The sequence below is a fragment of the Xiphophorus couchianus genome, chromosome 14, assembly GCF_001444195.1.
Source record: "Xiphophorus couchianus chromosome 14, X_couchianus-1.0, whole genome shotgun sequence".
NCBI classification, from domain to species: Eukaryota; Metazoa; Chordata; class Actinopteri; order Cyprinodontiformes; family Poeciliidae; genus Xiphophorus; species Xiphophorus couchianus.
Window position 1 is genome coordinate 22,120,885 of NC_040241.1, and position 22,939 is coordinate 22,143,823.

At 37.2% G+C, this 22,939-nt stretch overlaps 3 protein-coding genes across 4 annotated transcripts in view; 2 read left to right on the forward strand and 1 right to left on the reverse strand.

The window, feature by feature from the left end:
- Window positions 1-22,939, reverse strand: part of LOC114156967 (myelin-oligodendrocyte glycoprotein-like) — a 1,059,483-nt gene that overhangs the window by 161,705 nt on the left and 874,839 nt on the right. The gene's annotated exons all lie outside the window — the stretch shown is intronic.
- On the forward strand, window positions 218-4,727 carry LOC114157839 (zinc finger protein 37 homolog). Its single transcript, XM_028039007.1, has 4 exons — window positions 218-457; window positions 3,834-4,247; window positions 4,332-4,493; window positions 4,702-4,727. Exons 1-4 carry the CDS (start codon window positions 289-291, stop codon window positions 4,725-4,727), a joined length of 771 nt encoding a protein of 256 aa, XP_027894808.1. The 5' UTR covers window positions 218-288.
- On the forward strand, window positions 8,450-17,114 carry LOC114156945 (gastrula zinc finger protein XlCGF57.1-like). The gene is made up of 2 exons (XM_028037577.1): window positions 8,450-8,729; window positions 15,305-17,114. Exons 1-2 carry the CDS (start codon window positions 8,561-8,563, stop codon window positions 16,330-16,332), a joined length of 1,197 nt encoding a protein of 398 aa, XP_027893378.1. The 5' UTR covers window positions 8,450-8,560; the 3' UTR covers window positions 16,333-17,114.

The following is a 22,939-nucleotide window of genomic DNA, read 5'->3' on the forward strand; positions in this document are numbered from 1 at the left end:
TGGAAACATCCGTGTGTTTGTGTAATGACTTTAATACTGTGTTTCACTCACTGAAATATATAAACCTTTTATTAATGTTGTAAGATATTTAATATAACTTTATGTTGAGAGGAGGCTCAAAGTGGAAAATTCAGGTGGAACTAAAAATCGTTTACAGTTTCTTCAGTGCAGCCAAAGTGAAACACACAGAAAGCTACGGAGCTCACGAGGTAGCATTAGCTCCTCTTAGAAAGTAGTTTTGAAACAGGTTTGGTGTTTTCGGTAAATATTTCCGTGTTTTCAGTGAAAATGTCTTCAGTTCCGCCTCAGAGAGAGTTTATCAACGAGCAGGTAACTCCTGCTGGAGAAACATTCACAGAGTTTAAAGAAATCAACGTTAAGATGGAGGAAGAGATGGAGGATCAGCGCAGACTGATGGATTTTACCCGGATACCGAGGATCATCTTACACCGGATAGGTACGAAACACCTTCATGTTTTACTGATTAATCAGGTTTAAGAAAGACGAAGCTGAAGTTGGTTTCCAATTCAAGCTTCCGATTCGGGAAATGGCTAAAGGGCGATTCCACCTATTTTTTCCTTCCGCACCTTTAATCGACTCTAGTTTAAAAACTACAACACCCAGACTCTTCAAACCTGGACTGGAGTATTCTGCTCTAATAGCAGAATATTTAAACCCAGGGGCGATTCTAGGATCTGACCTTTAGGGGTCCTTAGCCCCCAGCAGTGCTAAGAACCAAGAGAAGTTATTTGTTGGTGCATTTTTCTAAACTTCACTGCTTATTTACATACATTCACATAAGAAATTCAATAGTTTTGTCCAACTAAAACCGTTAACAACTACATACAGGTCTGGAAAAAATGAAGAGACCACTGCACTAAACCCCATTGAAAACCTCCTGGTTATTCCACCAAATATTGATTTCTGAACTCTTCCTGAGTTAAAACATTTGTTTTGTTGTTTCTAAATGAATATGAACTAGTTCTCTTTGCATTATTCAAGGTCTGAAAGCACTGCATTTTTAAATTATTTTGACCTTTTCTCATTTTCTGAAAATAAATACAAAGTTTTTGCTTGGAATTTCAGAGACATGTCAGTAGTTCAACAATCTTCATTTTATTTAAACATGTACCTATACAGTGAACCCTCGTTTTTCTCGGGGGTTGTGTTCCCAAAAGAACCCATGATAGGCGAAATCCGTGAAGCATTTACCTTTATTTTTTACAATTATTATAAAGCATAATTACCGTATTTTCCGCACTATAAGGCGCACCACATTATAAGGCGCACCTTCAATGAATGGCCTATTTTAAAACTTTTTTCATATATAAGTTGCACCGTGTTTAAGGCGCATAGAATAGACGCTACAGTAGAGGCTGGAGTTACGTTATGCATCCATTAGATGGAGCTGCGCTAAAGGGAATGTCATCAAAATAGTCAAATAGGTCAGTCAAACTTTATTAATAGATTACTGTTGTGGAAAAAATACTATTTCCAAGCACTGTTCAGGTGAAATCACTCAGTCAGGTTTATTCATATTTTGTGCACAATACAGAGAGCTTGTAGGACAGTCAGTAATGAAGCAGGTCTGGATGAAAAGCTCTGTCAGGCAGAGAAACACATGAGTTTTATACCAAGGATAAAGATTTAACAACAAGAGGTGAGACAGTCTGGTTCTGATGCAGCTGTAGAAAACAACTTCCAACCTTCTACATGTAACCCAAATAGTTCTTTTGGTGAAAGTTCACAATAATTCATATAACATGACTAGCAGATGTGACCTTAATGTAATTTTTCCATCACATTTCCCCCCTTTTGATTCTAAATAAATATGATAATATTTAATATTAATCAACACACATCTCCCTCCTCAGTCATAAGACATAACACAACACTATCCTGGAAGATGTAACAAAAACAACAAAACACATATACACAAGATACGAAAAACCTACCGGCATTCACCTGTTCAACCCTATAACAATACGACTGTGTTTGGTAGGAAAAGTTATCTTGCAGCCCCTCCTTGCCAGGGAGGCGGTCCTCTATATGTTCTGTCCAGGAAAAGTGTGGAGGTATCATACCAATGATTGAAGACATAAAAACCCAGGAAACAATAATAAAGAAAATGAAAATGTAACACAAAAGCTAATTAAGGAGGAGAAAAAAATTAACAATAAAAAAAAACATTTAAAAGGAAAAACAAACAAAAATCAACGTCAAAACAAAAACCCCAAGCTTAATAGAAAACTTATATCTAATCGAATAAATCAATCTAAACCACATCACAACAACAATCCATAATCATGAAATACCTTACTCCAACTAAACTGAAAAAGAGAAAAAAAAACTAAAATGGAAAAAAAAAATTCATTTCCAGATCAAATGAAAAATATAATCAAAATATAAAATGCATATTTAGAACATGCAGAAAGGATAGGCATTTGTTTTTGTGAAACAGACATTTCAGTGAATTGCAAAGCAGTATAGGAAAGCTAGGATACTAGCCTGAAAATATCAATGATTAACACTACTTAAAGACAAAAAACAAACAAAAAAACCCCAAACAAACGTTACACTGAAGGAAATCTTACACCTAATACAGTTTACTGGTGAGACTGGTTAAACATCGCTGTATTTGAAAACTATTTAAACAATCTGCACAAATGATAAATATTAAATACTCACTGGTTGGCTGTAAGGGCCACAGGTTCTTCTCTGCTAGCCCTAAAAAAATAAAAATAGTAAAAGTCTCAATTATGTTTAATTTTAGCTATAATTTAACTTTTATTCTACAAATTAGTTGCTTATTGGTGTCATTGAGGTTTAATTTCCTACTTTAAAAAGTGCCTTAAACGCATCTCATATCGTTCTAAGTATTTAAAATACTTGGAATGATCAACGTTGACCTGGACTGTTTACTATTCATCATATAATATCTAAATTACAGTTTGTGATCCGTGACAGTCTTATCTTATAAAAAATGTCTATATTCCAGCTTTTAGTTTATGTATTCATCTTCAGTGAGTTTAATAGATGAACTCTCACCTTGCCCCATACCTGTCAAGCTGTAGGTTTGAGAATATGGGAAATGTCGCCTGGATTTGGGGGAGAGGAGGCGAACGAAGGAACGTAAGATGGGGGTGGAGGGGAGGAAATGGACCAGGAGACAGACGAAGTCCAGGGGGGGGAGGGCCCATTGCATTAAATAAATGACTTAAATAATTTATATCATTGTCCATTTTCACCTTTCATATTTAATCTTCCAAAGTGTCCAACATTCATGTGAAATATTTTCAATAGGATCATTTTGCCATTATTTTCTGCATGTTAACAACAATCACCCCACTGTTACCAATTCTGCTGCGAATCGCAGGAAAGTAAAGGCTGAGATTTAGTCGTGCTTTTGAAAGTGTGTGTTGTGTGTGTGAGTGGAGCAATGTCTGACAATATCAATGGGTCAAGATTTGAAAGCACTTTAGGGCTTTGCTTTAGCAATTTTATGTCATTCTTTAATGTGATATATATCCTGAAGCTACATAGAGGAAGAAAACTTTTTGTAATATTTGAATGGAAGCCACTAGATTAAGCCACTAAGTTAAGCTATCACCATCTTGTTTGCTCACCTGGAGGTCCATAATATCATATTTTGACTCACATCTAGTTCCATTCTGGTCAGAAGAACCTCATTGGTTGAGTTAATGTTCATTCTTGTAAGATTGCGATTTTAGAATAACCCTCCAAAAATCCTGTTTTTATCCAACAAAATATTAAAATGAAGACTTCCTTGTTTGATTGACATTTAAAGGCTTTTGTTTTGTCTTTTTGTCCAGATCTCCCACAATGTTGTGTGTGTAAAGAGGAGGAGGTTCTCAATGAAACAGAACCACAGAGGAACCAACTCATCTCTCATGGCTCTGCAGAAACTGAGAACCAGAATCAGGAAGGAATCAAGTCTGAAGACCCAGGAAAAAAGAGAAAGGAAGAACAGAAACAAAAGGAGAAATATGAGAAAACCAAAGAGCAGGAAGGCAGAACTGACACTTCAAAACAAAAAAAGCACAAGAAAGCTCACACAGGGCAAGAATTATATTCTTGTAAAATTTGTGATGAAACCTTTTCTCAAAACGATATCTTGCTGAGACACATAAGAATTCACAAAGATGAGCGGCCTTTTTCTTGTGGGACTTGTGGAAAGAGTTACAGTAAAAGAGGGACTTTAACTCATCACATGAGAATTCACACAGGTGAGAAGCCTTTCTCCTGTGGGTCGTGTGGAAAACGTTTCTCTCAAAAAGGTAATTTAAATGTTCACATGAGAATTCACACAGGTGAGAAGCCCTTCTCATGTGGGACCTGTGGAAAGAGTTACAGTGAAAGAGGGACTTTAACTCAGCACATGAGAATTCACACAGGTGAGAAGCCTTTCTCTTGTGGGTCTTGTGGAAGAGGTTTCTTCCTAAAAACTAATTTAAATGTTCACATGAGAATTCACACAGGTGAGAAGCCTTTCTCTTGTGGGACCTGTGGAAAGAGTTTCTCTCGAAAGGACGCTCTAAATGTCCACATGATAAATCACACAGATGAGAAGCCTTTCTCTTGTGGGACCTGTGGAAAGAGTTTCTCTCGAAAGGACGCTCTAAATGTCCACATGATAAATCACACAGGTGAGAAGCCTTTCTCTTGTGGGTCTTGTGGAAGACGTTTCTCCCGAAAACCCTATTTAAATGCTCATATGAAAATTCACACAGGTGAGAAGCCCTTCTCATGTGGGAGCTGTGGAAAGAGTTACAGTGAAAGAAGGACTTTAACTCAGCACATGAAAATTCACACAGGTGAGAAGCCTTTCTCATGTGGGAGCTGTGGAAAGAGTTACAGTGAAAGAAGGACTTTAACTCAGCACATGAAAATTCACACAGGTGAGAAGCCTTTCTCATGTGGGAGCTGTGGAAAGAGTTACAGTGAAAGAAGGACTTTAACTCAGCACATGAAAATTTACACAGGTGAGAGGCCTTTCTCTTGTGGGTCGTGTGGAAAACGTTTCTGTCGAAAAGGTAATTTAAATGTTCACATGAGAATTCACACAGGTGAGAAGCCCTTCTCATGTGGGACCTGTGGAAAGAGTTACAGTGAAAGAGAGCCTTTAACTCAGCACATGAGAATTCACACAGGTGAGAAGCCTTTCTCTTGTGGGTCTTGTGGAAGAGGTTTCTTCCTAAAAACTAATTTAAATGTTCACATGAGAATTCACACAGGTGAGAAGCCTTTCTCTTGTGGGACCTGTGGAAAGAGTTTCTCTCGAAAGGACGCTCTAAATGTCCACATGATAAATCACACAGATGAGAAGCCTTTCTCTTGTGGGACCTGTGGAAAGAGTTTCTCTCGAAAGGACGCTCTAAATGTCCACATGATAAATCACACAGGTGAGAAGCCTTTCTCTTGTGGGTCTTGTGGAAGACGTTTCTCCCGAAAACCCTATTTAAATGCTCATATGAAAATTCACACAGGTGAGAAGCCTTTCTCATGTGGGAGCTGTGGAAAGAGTTACAGTGAAAGAAGGACTTTAACTCAGCACATGAAAATTCACACAGGTGAGAAGCCTTTCTCATGTGGGAGCTGTGGAAAGAGTTACAGTGAAAGAAGGACTTTAACTCAGCACATGAAAATTCACACAGTGAGAAGCCTTTCTCATGTGGGCGCTGTGGAAAGAGTTACAGTGAAAGAAGGACTTTAACTCAGCACATGAAAATTCACACAGGTGAGAGACTTTCTCTTGTGGGTCTTGTGGAAAACGTTTCTGTCAAAAAGGTAATTTAAATGTTCACATGAGAATTCACACAGGTGAGAAGCCCTTCTCATGTGGGACCTGTGGAAAGAGTTACAGTGAAAGAGGGCCTTTAACTCGGCACATGAGAATTCACACAGGTGAGAGGCCTTTCTCTTGTGGGTCGTGTGGAAAACGTTTCTGTCAAAAAGGTAATTTAAATGTTCACATGAGAATTCACACAGGCGAGAAGCCCTTCTCATGTGAGACCTGTGGAAAGACTTACATTGAACGAGGGACTTTAACTAATCACCTGAGAATTCACACAAGTGAGAAGCCTTTCTCTTGTGGGAGCTGTGGAAAAAGTTACAGTAACAGAAGTAATTTATCTCGTCACATGAAGACTCACTCTGATGAGAATCCATAGGTCTAAAACAGATCCGATCCAATTTGGCATCTAATCTTATGGAAAATCTGGTCAGATGATGTAAACAGCAAGTTGAACATATTAAAGTCAACAGATTCTTGCAGGCTGCTAGTGATTCACTGTGATTGTGTCTTTCACTGTCTGACCAAGATAAACCTGAGGTCTACGTTTACCTAGCTGCTTGTTTTCCTTAATCCAGTTTTTTGTTTTAATTCTCAGTCGTATTTGTATTTAAGATCCCCATCAGTATCCCATTAGATACTGAAGTTAAAGAGGGGAACACATTCAGACAGGATTAATTTCTGTGCATTTCAGTCTTCATGGAGTTCTGTACCATGTAGAATAATTGAGTTTAGCTTTTATTTGAAGTTTCTGTGTTTGACTGGATGTAAAATACTTTAGAAATGAAAGCAGTGAAATGTTCTTGTTTTTCCATCAATAAAACTCTGATGTTTGTTTGAAAAAAAACTCTAAAATAATTTTGATCTGGTCAGATTTTGATTTAGAGCTAACCACAGAGAGGTTTTTATGTTCCCAAATGTTTGTCATTGTTACACTTTGCTATGAGAAGCAAAGTATATTATTAAAAAGGTTTGTTAAAATATATACTAGTATTTTGAGCAGAATATGCTTTTTAATAACTGTTGATGTGAATAAATATTGATGGATTATTCAGTGATTGTCATCGTCATTAACTGTTGCCATATTTTAAAATGTCAGCTTTAAGTAAAGCATCTAAAGATCCTTGCAATAATAGTAAAACATGAGTTTTTACACAAATTAAATTTTTTTTCATTTCTTCAATATCAGAATTCAAGACATTTTAAAAAATGTCACATTCATTACATTTTACCACATTAAAAGTATTTTTCATCAATTAGTCTGATTTAATATTCTAATCTCAAATGTAATGTTTTCATTAGTTATTAATTAATTCTGCATTGTCAGAAACTACATCTTTATGGACGTTTCATGCACCTTTCAGTTACTGTATCCAGAGATAACATTGCAGACGATCTACAATACTGTAATGTGACACAAAAACAAGTCAGAAATATCTTTTGCATTTGAAGGATATTTTTTTTAAATCCATCAAAAATCCATAAATTAATCAACTCGCCCAATGCCTTCTGTTGTTAAGAGCTTTGGATTAATGATCCTTTTCAGTTTTGTTGTCATTCAAATTGTTGATTTTATGGCTTTAATTAAAGTGATCGGGAACCGTGATACGTATTCAAAAAACGTTTGAAGCGTACGAGAGGGCTATTTGTCGCCCGCGATTCATATCTCTACCTCACTCTCAGTAATAACAGTGATGAGACATAGATGGTGTGCGCCGAGCTCTGAAATTTTTCAGAAATACATGGAAATGAATCTGGGAGAGCGTCAGTTACCCTGCCGCATGATTTCGCTCTGAAGCACCTTGTCAGAAAACCGTAAGCCCTAGAGAAATTTTGAAAACATTTTACCGGAGCAGGCATGCGTATCGATGTCATGACCGAGTTTGATACCAATCGGGCGATATTTGTGGGCGTCACTGCGTTTTCTAAATTGTTTTGGGGTCAAAAATCCACTTCATTTCTCACTCTAATGGGGCGGCAGTTGGTTTCAGTTATACTCTGTGTTTCTGCAGTTGGAAATTTTGCTCGTTTTTAGCTTTTTACGTCGCCATCGTAACTCCGATTCCCAATAACAGTAATAGCTAAATGCCGGGATTGAGCCGCACGTTTTGATACCACTTAGACTGTTTTACAAGCTAAAACGATCACAACAATTCTCTGCGTTCCTCTATAATATATGTAGCCATTTACTGTTTAACTTCAAAACTGAATCACAAAATACAAAACTATAATATTAGACTCTGTTTCACAAGCTGAAACGATCACACACAAGAAATTAAAATACCTTCTAATATGGTTCTTTTGTAACATTAAAAGTATCTTTTGATAACTGACTCCAAGCTCACATTTTTAAATAATTCTTTTTTTCATTAGTGTCAGTATGATTTAATATTCTAATCATAAATGATGTGTTTCCATTAAATGTGGAAAATCCTCATAATTAACAGAAGTAACAGGCTTGGAAACATCCGTGTGTTTGTGTAATGACTTTAATACTGTGTTTCACTCACTGAAATATATGAACCTTTTATTAATGTTGTAAGATATTTAATATAACTTTATGTTGAGAGGAGGCTCAAAGTGGAAAATTCAAGTGGGAACTAAAAATCGTTTACAGTTTCTTCAGTGCAGCCAAAGTGAAACACACAGGAAGCTACGGAGCTCACGAGGTAGCATTAGCTCCTCTTAGAAGGTAGTTTTGAAACAGGTTTGGTGTTTTCGGTAAATATTTCCGTGTTTTCAGTGAAAATGTCTTCAGTTCCGCCTCAGAGAGAGTTTATCAACGAGCAGGTAACTCCTGCTGGAGAAACATTCACAGAGTTTAAAGAAATCAACGTTAAGATGGAGGAAGAGATGGAGGATCAGCGCAGACTGATGGATTTTACCCGGATACCGAGGATCATCTTACACCGGATAGGTACGAAACACCTTCATGTTTTACTGATTAATCAGGTTTAAGAAAGACGAAGCTGAAGTTGGTTTCCAATTCAAGCTTCCGATTCGGGAAATGGCTAAAGGGCGATTCCACCTATTTTTTCCTTCCGCACCTTTAATCGACTCTAGTTTAAAAACTACAACACCCAGACTTTTCAAACCTGGACTGGAGTATTCTGCTCTAATAGCAGAATATTTAAACCCAGGGGCGATTCTAGGATCTGACCTCTAGGGGTCCTTAGCCCCCAGCAGTGCTAAGGACCAAGAGAAGTTATTTGTTGGTGCATTTTTCTAAACTTCACTGCTTATTTACATACATTCACATAAGAAATTAAATAGTTTTGTCCAACTAAAACCGTTAACAACTACATACAGGTCTGGAAAAAATGAAGAGACCACTGCACTAAACCCCATTGAAAACCTCCTGGTTATTCCCCCAAATATTGGTTTCTGAACTCTTCCTGAGTTAAAACATTTGTTTTGTTGTTTCTAAATGAATATGAACTAGTTCTCTTTGCTTTATTCAAGGTCTGAAAGTACTGCATTTTTAAATTATTTTGACCTTTTCTCATTTTCTGAAAATAAATACAAAGTTTTTGCTCTGAATTTCAGAGACATGTCAGTCGTTCAACAATCTTCATTTTATTTAAACATGTACCTATACAGTGAACCCTCGTTTTTCTCGGGGGTTGTGTTCCCAAAAGAACCCATGATAGGCGAAATCCGTGAAGCATTTACCTTTATTTTGTACAATTATTATAAAGCATAATTACCGTATTTTCCGCACTATAAGGCGCACCACATTATAAGGCGCACCTTCAATGAATGGCCTATTTTAAAACTTTTTTCATATATAAGTTGCACCGCGTTATAAGGCGCATAGAATAGACGCTACAGTAGAGGCTGGAGTTACGTTATGCATCCATTAGATGGAGCTGCGCTAAAGGGAATGTCATCAAAATAGTCAAATAGGTCAGTCAAACTTTATTAATAGATTACTGTTGTGGAAAAAATACTATTTCCAAGCACTGTTCGGGTGAAATCACTCAGTCAGGTTTATTCATATTTTGTGCACAATACAGAGAGCTTGTAGGACAGTCAGTAATGAAGCAGGTCTGGATGAAAAGCTCTGTCAGGCAGAGAAACACATGAGTTTTATACCAAGGATAAAGATTTAACAACAAGAGGTGAGACAGTCTGGTTCTGATGCAGCTGTAGAAAACAACTTCCAACCTTCTACATGTAACCCAAATAGTTCTTTTGGTGAAAGTTCACAATAATTCATATAACATGACTAGCAGATGTGACCTTAATGTAATTTTTCCATCACATTTCCCCCCTTTTGATTCTAAATAAATATGATCATATTTAATATTAATCAACACACATTTCCCTCCTCAGTCATAAGACATAACACAACACTATCCTGGAAGATGTAACAAAAACAACAAAACACATATACACAAGATACGAAAAACCTACCGGCATTCACCTGTTCAACCCTATAACAATATGACTGTGTTTGGTAGGAAAAGTTATCTTGCAGCCCCTCCTTGCCAGGGAGGCGGTCCTCTATATGTTCTGTCCAGGAAAAGTGTGGAGGTATCATACCAATGATTGAAGACATAAAAACCCAGGAAACAATAATAAAGAAAATGAAAATGTAACACAAAAGCTAATTAAGGAGGAGAAAGAAATTAACAATAAAAAAAAAACATTTAAAAGGAAAAACAAACAATAATCAACGTCAAAACAAAAACCCCAAGCTTAATAGAAAACTTATATCTAATCAAATAAATCAATCTAAACCACATCACAACAACAATCCATAATCATGAAATACCTTACTCCAACTAAACTTAAAAAGAGAAAAAAAAACTAAAATGGAAAAAAAAAATTCATTTCCAGATCAAATGAAAAATAAAATCAAAATATAAAATGCATATTTAGAACATGCAGAAAGGATAGGCATTTGTTTTTGTGAAACAGACATTTCAGTGAATTGCAAAGCAGTATAGGAAAGCTAGGATACTAGCCTGAAAATATTGTCAAGAAAATCCGAGCTCATCCCGCTTCCCCATGCTGGAGATTTAAGTTTAACAGTAATAATAAATAAAGTTATCTTTAAAATGAATCACTCAAGTGACATCAAGGCCCAACAGTAGACTTAAGTGTCAATAAAATAAATCTGGTTGTGTGTGTTGTTTTTGTCTCATGCAAACTTTGCTTTAATTCTACTTTTTTCTATCTAATCATAAGAAATCATAGTCAGTCAGAGAGAGTCATGAAACAGGAAAAGCAGGTTTCCTGGAAAAAGAGGAAGTAAGTTTCCAGCCTGCAGATTTATAAAAATAGCTGAGACTATTCCTTATTTTAAAGAATGAAAGTTTAAAAAATGAAATCTAAATATTTTGAGTAATTTGATAAGATTCAAAGTAAAATACTTATATTAATATTGGTTTACTTGTAATAATACTTACACTTACATTTGTGGGAACACTTACAAGAAAAACAAGTAACTGTAACTTTGGTATAAAATAATTAGAATCATGGATTATTCTTGGTTTCTTTTCAGAAAACATCTGTAATAACTCACATTAAGATTATAATAAGAATAATTAATAAGTAATGGTTATAAAATTATAAATGAATGCTAAATCAGAGAAGCTAAAGAAAATAAATGTGATATAAATGTGATTTTGACATTGAACTTGAAATGGTGTAAAAGGTTATAAAACTGCAATTAAACATCACTGATATGTTGGAGGTAGATGGTAGGTGAAAGGTGACAGGCTAAGGGAAAAAGGGGAACTAACAGGAGAGCAGAGATGATCAGCGCCTTATTTGGACATAGGAGGTTGAGCAGCCCTGAGACATTAGCACAGACATCATGACATGATGTCTCTTAAGACAGTGACGGATATGAGATCATCTGTCTAAGCAGACAGCCAATGAAACAAGCACAGCATCAGTGCTAGCCAATGCAAACGCACCAAAAGGTGGATAAACCCTATAAAAGGTGGGTGCAAAAGAGGAACCTTTCGTTGGATCCTCCGGGCAGCTTCGAGCCAAGATCGAGATGGACAAAGAACTCTGCAGCTGAAGAAGAGCCGGAGCCACAGAGCCGAAGACTGTCCTGCACATGGGGACCAACCCGTCAGGCCCACAACCTGTGGCTTCAAATCGCACTTCTCTCATCAGCTGGGTTCAGACCCCAAAGACAAAGATGAAGACAAAGGCAAAGACAAAGAAGAAGAACTGGTGCCTTTCTTCCGGCCAGCACCAAGTCCTGTGTGACCTCACCATCCATGCGGAGAAGAAGCTCATCAGACCTACAGAGATCCCTGCCTTCACCGATCAACTTCCTGCTCCTGCTGCAGCACCTTCTTCATCATCAGGCCAGGTCTGGGGTTCGAAACGCCAAACTCCGTCCGTCTCTCTCAAAGGTTCCCTTTTTTAGTTCTCAGTGTCAGCGGTAGGGAAAGATAGACTAGATGATTGATTTTACTTATTTGATTATTTCTGCTACTGAATTAAGCTGTACTGACCCTTGCAAAAATGCCTTACTAATAAAATATTTAGCATAAAGAAAATCTAAAAGATGTTGTGGACATTCAGTTAATGAGTCACCTTAAAGTTCTTTGATGGTTGTAAAATAGCTCTGATGTTTGATTCTGGAGAGGAAAAAATGGAAAATGTTTTTAGGTTGCTGGTAGCCCATATGTAAAACATCATCCTTGGGACACAGGGGGAAGAAGGTTGGGACACCTGGATGTTGGCCGTCAGAAACCAGGCGAATCGTTTCTCGAAACCAGCTTAAACAGAGTTTACTTCAATTCTGGACAGGGTAAATCCCAGCAGATTTAGGAAACTCAATTAACCTGTTAGAAGGAGAGCTGGTAGCACATCTCCCCTCTCAGAAGAGGAAGTACGAGAGTGAGAGAGTAGAGAAAGGAGGGGGGGGGGTTGTTGTGCAACAACAACATCTGCCCGCTCCTCTCTTTTATTGCTTTTAGGATCCCTCTCACATTGGGCGCTGCAACTCTCAAAGGGCGGGGAAACAATTCATCACATAGTTGCAGCGCTAAATGACAATCACTATCCAGACACAGGTTACCTAAACACTAGAATATTGTTGTTTCAGGCATTTAAGCAGGGCACGTTGTATATCTTCAAGGCGATGGCTTTATAGCTCTCTAAAGAACAAAGGAGAGCAGAGTTTATTGCAGGGCAAATAAACTCTGCCGGAGTAGTTGTCACTTCTATCTCCCAGGAAGTCCTGCAGGGCAACAAACTGCTGGGAGCAGCTGTCACCTCTATCTCCCAGGGAGGCCTCAGGAAGGAATCAAAGTTATTCAACACACAGAAACATTACTTATACTAAGAGTAAAAGAAAAAAAAGCATATAAGTGAACATTATCTAAATATAACTACAAGGCTACATGATACAACGAATATATGATAATACTAGTAATACAATTTACCCAACACTTAACTTTTTTTTATTTGTTGCAACATGTGTTCTTACATTATTATTAACATTATGTTACTTTTGAAATTGGTCTCAAAACAACAATATTATCGTTTACCGCAATAATTTCTGGGACAATTCATCGCCTAGCAGAACTTATTCTGACTGTCCTGACATCACCCACTTCAACCACTGTATAATAATACGTAATAATTTAAAGTGTAAATTTCTACAGGAAGTCTTAATTGTTCCTGTGCCACCAAACAGGAAGTGGCTTTAACTTGAACGTTAAGTTCCTGACAAATATTGAATATTCTCCACGGAGCTAAACTGAGACTGACTGAACATAACAAAGAGTCATTCTCAATTGCTTATTGCAATTCCGCTTATCAGTGGCTGTCGATCAGCCGATTAACGTGAAAAAGTATGTGATCGCTGATCACTGTTTTTTGTTGCTGATCACCTGTATCTCACTTGGCAGCCTGCAGAGACCCTCTGTGCAGCTGATCTCCTCTTTCCTTCACACTGCGAAAACATGCGGCAACAAATCCTAAGTGATGTTGTGTGGAACTTTAATGCTCTGAGAGTGAAAGGGGAAGTTTGCATGTAGTGACGGAAAAATACCTGGAAGGTGAACGACGTTAAAATGCATCAACACGATTTAATATGACATGCAAAAATCAAACACAGAGTGGGTTTGGTGAGTTATCAAGGCTCACTGCAGGAAAAAAAAGACATCCAGAGCGATCAGGCAGCAGGTAAAGCATCACACAACTACCAACACTCAGCCGGATGAGCATGACGGTCAGAGACTAAACAAATAACACAAAAAATAACTAAAATCATTGGACCAGCAGTGGAAGACGCTGAGTTCTGCTCTCGCTGTTGAACCACCGCTATGTTCTACTGATATTTCGCAGACGTATCGCCGTTCGACCTCCACCAGACATTAAACTCTCACATTGAACGTCTGCTTAAAGCTGCTGCTTAAAAAACTACTTTTTACATATGTATTAAGAAGTTTGCTGTCCTAACATGAGACAGATAATCTCTGAATAAAAAGCTCCTGTGCCTCCTCCTGTGTTCTGCAGAATTACTCAGCTTGGTCAGAAACAACCAACCAGAACCAGCATTAATCAGCTGGACCTGCTCTCAGAAAGTTTTGATTTAGCAACTTAGGGATGTTTATTGAATGCAACCTGCATTTGACTTTGAATTAATGTTTTCTTCTTTTATTTGATATTATTTGATATAGGCACTGTTATGAGATTTATTTGACATATGTATAATTTAGGCTACTGAGGCCCATACTGTTAAATGTTATTTTGCTGATTGCAGGTTTTTCAGTTGTCTTTTTGACTTAATAGCTGCTGTATTGGGCTGCAAGTATTTTTCATGTATTTTGTCCAAATCTGGTGACGTTATTGCCAGATCATTTTTTCATTTTGCCAGATAACATAGTAGCATTTATACGTAGCGCAAAAAAAGCTAACAGCCAATCCAGGTGGATCGGCAATGATCGGCCCTCATGCGTGATTGGTATTGGAATCGACAACAGAAACCTGATCAGAGCTTCGCTCATTGGTAGGATTGGAATGGTGAAGCGACATTCGCCAGAGCGTTGCTGAAGTACAAGGGCTTTTCGAAGTTGTTTACAACTTTAATTTTTGTCGTTTCAGTGATAAAGAAGATTATGAAATGACGACTGGAATAAAAACAAGAAACTCTTATTTATTTTTTAATGTGCATTGGAAAACAAACTGTTCTATGTATTAAATGTTTTCAGTATAGAACTACGTTTAAGACTCTATGGTATTAAGCTTGATTAAATCAACCTGCTGTTTGGAATATTTTTGTTGGGGAGCCACTAGGTTAAGCTGTCGCCATCTTGCTTTCTCACCTGCAGATCCATAGCATTGATTTCTATATCCATTCCCGTCAGAAGGACTAAATTGCTTAAATTAATTTTCATACTTATAAATTTGTAATTTTTGTCTTTGAATAACTTGAAAAGGCTTTAAGTGATTAAAATCAATACTTCCTTCTTTTACTCACATTTAAAAGCTTTTGTTTTGTGTTTTGTGCAGATCTCCCACAGTGCTGGGTGTGTAAAGAGGAGGAGGTTCTCAATGAATTCAGCAACCAGGAGAGGAAGTCCACTTCAGGTAAAGAAGAACCAGAACATCAAGAGTTCAAAGAGGAAGAGAAGCAACTCTGCATCAGTCGGGATGAAGAGCAGCTTGTGCTGAAACAGGAGACTGATGACATTTTGGTGAATCCTCTTAATGTGCAAAGAATCCACAATGAAACAGAACCACAGAGGAACCAACTCATCTCTCATGGCTCTGCTGAGGATGAGAACCAGGATCAGGAAGGCAGCAATTCTGAAGACCCGGGAAAAAAGAGAAAGGAAGAACAGAAACAAAAGGAGAAATATGAGAAAACCAAAGAGCAGAAAGGCAGAACTGACACTGAAAAGCAAAAACAGCACAAGAAAGCTCACACAGGGCAAAAATCTTATTCTTGTAAAATTTGTGATAAAATCTTTTCTCAAAACAGTAACTTGATGAGACACATGATAACTCACACAGGACAAAAACCTTTCACTTGTTCAACCTGTGGGAAAAGTTACATACAAAAGGCTGGTTTAATTTGTCACATGAGAATTCACACAGGTGAGAAGCCTTTTTCCTGTGGGACTTGTGGAAAAAGTTTCACCAAAAAAGACACTTTAAAAGTTCATATGAGAAGTCACACAGGTGACAAGCCTTTCTCTTGTGGGACCTGTGGAAAAAGTTTAATCTGTAAAGGCCAATTAAATGTACATATGAGAAGTCACACAGGTGAGAAGCCTTTCTCTTGTGGGACCTGTGGAAAAAGTTTCATCTGTAAAGGCCAATTAAATGTACATATTAGAAATCACACAGGTAAAAAGCCTTTCTCATGTGTGACTTGTGGAAAAGGTTTTCGAAGCAAATATGAGTTACAGAGTCACATGAAGATTCACACAGGTGAAAAGCCCTTTTCTTGTGTAAATTGCGGGAAAAGCTTTAAAAGCAAATCTAATTTAAATTGTCACATGAGAATTCACACAGGTGAGCTTAATTTCTCATGAACAAGCTGATAAAAGTTATTTTTCTATAAATGGCAAATAACTTATCACATGAGGACTCACACAGGTAGAAAGCCTTTTTCTTGTGTGACTTGTGAAGAAAGCTTCCGCAGCAAATTTAGTTTAAATCGTCACATGATGTTTCACCGGTGAGGAGCCTTTCTCATGTAGCCTGTGGAAAAAGTTTCACTCAAAAAAAAAAAAGAGTTTAACTGTACATATAAGAATGGGATAATGTGAACCTTAAGTATCAAATAGTTTTATCTTTCATGAAACTTTTTTTTCATGAAAAAATTTTTAAATGAGCTTTTAATCTTCAAGTGTCTTTTAAATAATGTACTGTGTATTTTTATAAGTGATATTTGTAATGTTTTAAAGGAACAATGCACTGGAACATTTTTAGTTTTAGACTTAAACTTTTGTAGTGTGTTTATTTTTTGTTGTACTTGTACTTTGATTTAGTTTCATGATTACTGTTAGCCGTTCCTGTATGCACTGGTGTAGTCACAGACAAATTTGGCTTCAGCAATAATGTTTCCTGGATTTGAATCTACATATACACTATTATATACATTGGATGTAGAGGTGTCTCAGAAAACTCTACGACATACACTAAACCAGAAGCATGGTTCTGGTTTAGTGGTTGACTTGGTTTCTGTATATATTTCTGTACTATATATGTTTTTCTAGTGGTTTGATGTTATGTTGTAATTTAAATGTCATGTTTTCATTGCTTGTAAATGTAAAATCATCTTTCAACAGAAATAAAGTCATTCACACATCCATCTATGTGTTATTTCATGTGATGTGTTAGTAATACAGATTATGAGAAAAATCAGCTTTTAAAGTGAATTCTAAAACTCTAAAACATGTATAATAATTCAGTGTTTAACTTTGCAACTGAGTTTCAACCTGAAAGACTATAACCTGATATAATAACATTAGACTATTTTACAAAGTAAAAAGTTACAATATACATTCCAACATGGTTCTTCTCATCACGACTTAGGATTGGACACACTGGTCTAAATAGATCACTATTTTTGATAGGGAAACATCAGACAGGGAAATGTGACTGCAGGGAAGATGAGACATTGGAGCATGTTATTTTAAGTTGCAGGAATGATCTGTTTCAGAGAAACAAGTTAATAAGAAACCTTAGTAATATAAAAATGAAATTTGATATTGTTGATTTATTGCAAAAGGACTCGGGAAGCAGAGGATATCAGGCTATATTTGATTTTTTTTGAAACAAAGTAAGTTATAGGATAGGATATAGTTTTTTTTTGTTTGTTTGTGTTGTCATGTGGTCCACACTCCTTACCAGTTGGTGGCGGTAATGCTCACCCAACGTTTTTTGTCAACCGCCAATAAATTTCATCAAGAAGAAGAAGAAGAGATAACGGTCGCTAACACTGATGTTTATGAGCGCTGTGTAGCTGTACTCCTAGTAGAGATATTTTGATTTACAGGTAAGCTGGTGATGTTAATAATAAACTCTATGTTATGTTATTGTGTTCTGTTAAAAGACAAGTAAAATTACATTGTGTGATTTAAGTATTGCAATCCTAAAATTTCTTAATTTTAGGATTTTTTAAGAAAGTTTCTTAAAACTTTCTTAAAAGTTTCTTAATCTAAATGAATAAATCCTAAAAAAAAAAAAATCCTAAAATTTTGTTTTTAAATGCGTTTTTTAAAAAATGCATTTAGTTGTACATAAACTAAATAATGTCCGTTCATACAGTTTAGGCTCCATGAAAAGGAGAAATTACGTGTTAGAGAAGGCGTTCCGGCATCCTTCTGAGAATTTATTCTCTAACAATCATATGATTTTTCTACATCAAGTAAAGAAATTATTTCTAATAAGATCTTTATAGAAGATCACATCACAATAAAATACTTTTTAACTCTTATTATCAGTAAAAAAAACAAAAACAAATGTTTTGATCATCATGGAGTTGAAGTTTATGTCAACTGCATTCAGTTTATATAACGTGTTTTTAGCCTCTATTGAAGTATTCCACCATGTTGGCCATTAAGTCCCAGTTAGCTTTTCATCTGGACACTTAGTAAAAAATCATAAGCTTGAATTTTTTATCCTGATCTGACTTAGAAACAAACCACATGAATTCTGCAGAATTTTACCCCAAAATTAGTTTTGCGGTTCCTTAAGTGACTGAAAAAAATATGAAAAGAACGAAGCAAAACTGACTTTGTCTCATCCTTCGCCTCTGCCTCTATATTTGAAATTCAGGACAGAGACGGTGTTGTAATTTCCTGCATAAACATTTATGATTCCTGAGAAAGGATCTGAGAACGCAAATCATCCTGAGTAAACAGCAGCAGGCGGGGAACTGTGTTCAGCTCCAAAGGAATCATATCAATCAACGTGTGAACAACAAAAGTGTCCAGTAACCACTTGCTACATGTCAGAATTGGTCAAATATTTAATGCTCCAATATGCATCAGCAAATCACCAATTCAGTTCAATGTAAATAGAAATTAAATGTCGTAATATCCAGTATCAAGCAGTCTTCTAAAGACAGTGTTGCCGTCATGGCCTGCTAACTGTTCCAATAGCTAACATTGGAATATTCTAATATTCCAATATGGATTTTTCTATATCTAAATGTGACTGTGCGGTGAAGCTAAAAATTAAACTACTGTAATAATTGGTGCAACAACAGTTTGTCAGAAATATTTACAAATAAAATATAAATGGGGCATATGGGATCATTTCACCTCCTCTGGGTGTCACAGACACAGAATCTGAGCACCGGCAAGAGGAGCGTTTATATCTACTAGCTGGGGTTTATTTTACTATTTTTATGATTTACTTCATTTGTAAGAAATAAGCTATGTAGGAATATATGTGTGTGCCTGTGTTGCAATGTGCCTGTTTGTGTTTGTGTGGGTCAGACACACAACGTGTCCACATTTGTGTGCTTGTGGCCTGTATTTGTGTGGCTCATAAGCATCGTGTTGATTTTGTGCTCCACTTACATGAAGCGCATTAAGGTTGTGTTTGTGTGAGTCGTGTGGAAATTAGGGCATAAGCAAATTATCACTGATATTTAAGATAAGTTATAATTTGCTTATATTAGAGATAAGTGGATTATCTCTAAGATAATAAACAAATTATTACGTATCTCTAAGATAAGTAATAATTATCTTATTAATTAAGATAATTATTATTAATATGCAAATTATTATGTATCTCTAAGATAAGTAATAATAGTAATAATTATCTTATTAATTAAGATAATTATTATTAATATGCAAATTATTATGTATCTCTAAGATAAGTAATAATTTGCTTATTATTATCTGTAATAAGTAATAATTTGCTTATTATCTTAGAGATAAATAAATTTTCTCTAAGATAATAAGCAAATTATTACGTATCTCTAAGATAAGTAATTGTGTGTCTGTAATAATTTGCTTGTCTTAAGCAAATTATTCTCAGGTAAGAGAAGATCCTACATCATGGTCCTGCTGCTGGCCTCTGGTCTGTTGTCTCCTCCCCGACTCTTTGCTCCTTCTATTGTGACAATAAACATTTCTTTAAAATATATCAAAAGCAACAGTGAGAACAACTTTTGCAAAGAAAAAAACAGGACTGGGTTTATTCCTGGCAACAACTAGCTATCAAGCAATGCAACATGGCTCAACAGCAACAGCAAGGGCCCCTCCTTTTCCAGTTCAGGCATTCGCCTTGTTAGGCCTACGACAAAGTTTATTTGCCCACAGCTGATGAAGCCAATAGGACCTCATCACATCTGCAAAAAGCAGAGACGAGATGCTAAGGCCACTAAAACGGATCCCATTAAAAAACCTTGACTGCATCTAGAAACTGGTGGGGAAGGGCAACCTGTGGAGAGCAACCTGTGGAGAGCAACCTGTGGAGAGCAACCTATGGAGGGCAACCTGTGGAGGGCAACCTGTGGAGGGCAACCTGCGGAGGGCAACCTGCGGAGAGCAACCTGCGGAGGGCAACCTGTGGAGAACAACCTGTGGAGGGCAACCTGTGGAGAGCAACCTGCGGAGGGCAACCTGTGGAGAGCAACCTGCGGAAGGCAACCTGTGGAGGGCAACCTATGGAGGGCAACCTGCGGATGGCAACCTATGGAGAGCAACCTGTGGAGGGCAACTCTCACTATGTTTCTCTAATCTGAACTATTTGCAAATTCAATTTTCTAGAAATTAATACCTTTGTGAGAACAATGTACATTATAGTCAATAACCCCAATTTAAATCATTTTTGAAATCCTGGGGGGAACCGGAGCACCCGGAGAAAACCCCACACTAACACGGGGAGAACAGACAAACTCCCACAGAAAGAGGCGCCTGGTTGAGAATGAAGAACGCTTTTCTGTGAAGATGCAGCGCTAACCACTGCATCACCGTGTTGTCCTTTTTTGTTTTTTAGTCTAAAATGTAAGATGTAATTTGGGGTTTTGAAAATGGTTCAGGACTGACCTGGACTCTTTAACTAGTTGCTTGTTTTAGAGGTTTTCTTGCTTTTCTCACCACAAATGTTTCTCCAATCGGAACCGTTTGCAAATTAAATTTTCCAGAAATTAATACTACCTTTTTTGAGGACAATTTACATTGGTCAATAACCATAATTTATATGGTTTTGGAAATCTGTGGGAAACCGGAGCACCCGGAGAAAAACCCACGGTCATTTTTTTGGGGGGGATCTAAAATAAGAAATATATTTTGGGGTTTCAAACGGTTCAGAAATTACATTTTTTCCTAATCGCTTTATTCAGAGGCTTTCTTGCTTTTCTTCTTGAACATTTGTGGTTTTCTGAGCCCCAAACAGTGTCGTATCTTCTTCCACACTGATTTTTCCTCGGCGACTGCCCCCACTGGTTCCTGTGACAGATTTTCCACAGAGCTTTCCGTCACGTCCATGGATTCTATGTTTCTCGGCATGTTTTCCATAAAGTCGTTTACCTGGTTGGGAGAGGCATCAGGAACATCAATGTTTTCTGACAGGGTTTCCTCTGTCAGACGGTCCTGATCCATGGACGCAGTGTCAGAAACCTTGTTTTCCGGGGTAGTGTCTTTCTCCTTTGGTTCTTTTTGTCTCGCAGGTCCTAATTCGTGTTTGTGTTGATGATCAGTTTTCATGTTTTCCTGCTGTGAGTTAAGCTCACAGCCGGAGGGAAGTTGTTGACAAGCAGTCAGTTGTTTTAGGAGACTGTCTTTCTCAGCTTTAAGCTCGGTGATAATCTTCAGGACACTCATCATTTGCTCTGAATAAGTTTTAATCTCTTTATGTATATGCTGCTTAGATGTTTCTAACTGCTGCATTAGAGTCAGAACATTTCCTTCATATCTGGCTTTTAGTTCGTGGTAATTAACTGTTGCGAATTCCAGAACAGATTGCAGATGTTTTATTGCCTTAGTTGATTGCCATTGGAGGAAAGAGATATCTTCTGCATTTTTCTGATTGAGGATGTCCTTCTCTGCTCTGAGTGCCTTGATGAGCTCAATAAGATCATGCTTGGTTTTTTCCAAATTAGCTTCTGTCATATGAGTCACATCTGCTTCATACCTCGACTTTAGTTCTTCGTATGAACCATTAATCTGCTCCAGTTCTCTCAACAGGTATTTCTCGGATTCCTTGAAGCTGCTGATCTCTTTGGACATTTTCTCTATTGAATTTTGGTCCTGTCTGATCTTGTCTTCATTGACCATCTGCAGGTCAGCCTGACGTTTGATCTCACTAATGTCTGCTTCAGATTTGGACTGAAGCTCCTCGTATTTAGCCTTCATGTCGTCCAGCTCTTGTTGGAGTGCTCTGTTTTTATCTTTTAATTCCTCAATCCTTGACATGAACGCTCGCTCTGTGGCAATATGATCTATCTTCACTAGGTCTAAGTCCTCTTGCAGCTGCTGTTTTGTGTGGCTGTCCACCTCAGAATCGATAATTGCAGGGCTGAGAGTCTCTGGATTGTTGCCCTTTTCAATTGCCTGTAGTTGTTCCTTCAACTCGATGTTCCTGCCGATGAAAATCTCCTTAAGAGCTCTCTGCCTCTCTACCTCAGCTTTTGTTTCCTCCAGTTTTGTTTGGGTGTCGTCCAGCTTTTGGTTCTGGTCAAATAATTTTGCTTTCTCCATTTTTAAAAGAGAGGCAAGTCGTTGTATCTCTATGTGGAAATCAAAGGGAGGAGGTCTGTTCCCTACCCACCCATACTGACGTCCTTTGGCTAAATCACTGATGGAACAATTTTGGCTTTGATGTGCCATGTTTTGACAAAATAGTACTTGTTCAAATCAGTTGGCTAACAATCTCACTGTAAAAGCGCTTTGCGTGCGTCTGAACTCCTCAGTAGTGCAGCAAGCAATGACAAGAAGGTAGAAGTTTGTTACATAGATAGAGAGCTGATGACATCACAAGCATGACTCTAGTTGTGACATCACAGATTTTTCCTTCATCTTTGGAATGTGTTACCGTTGGTTACACTGTCTATGTTGTTATACAAGCAGTTTATGGAGAGACGTTTTTTTTGGCAATATTTACATAAAATGTGTGAATTTAGATTTCCAGATTTGTTTCATTGTGTCCAATGAAACATAAAACCTTTCAAAAGTTTTC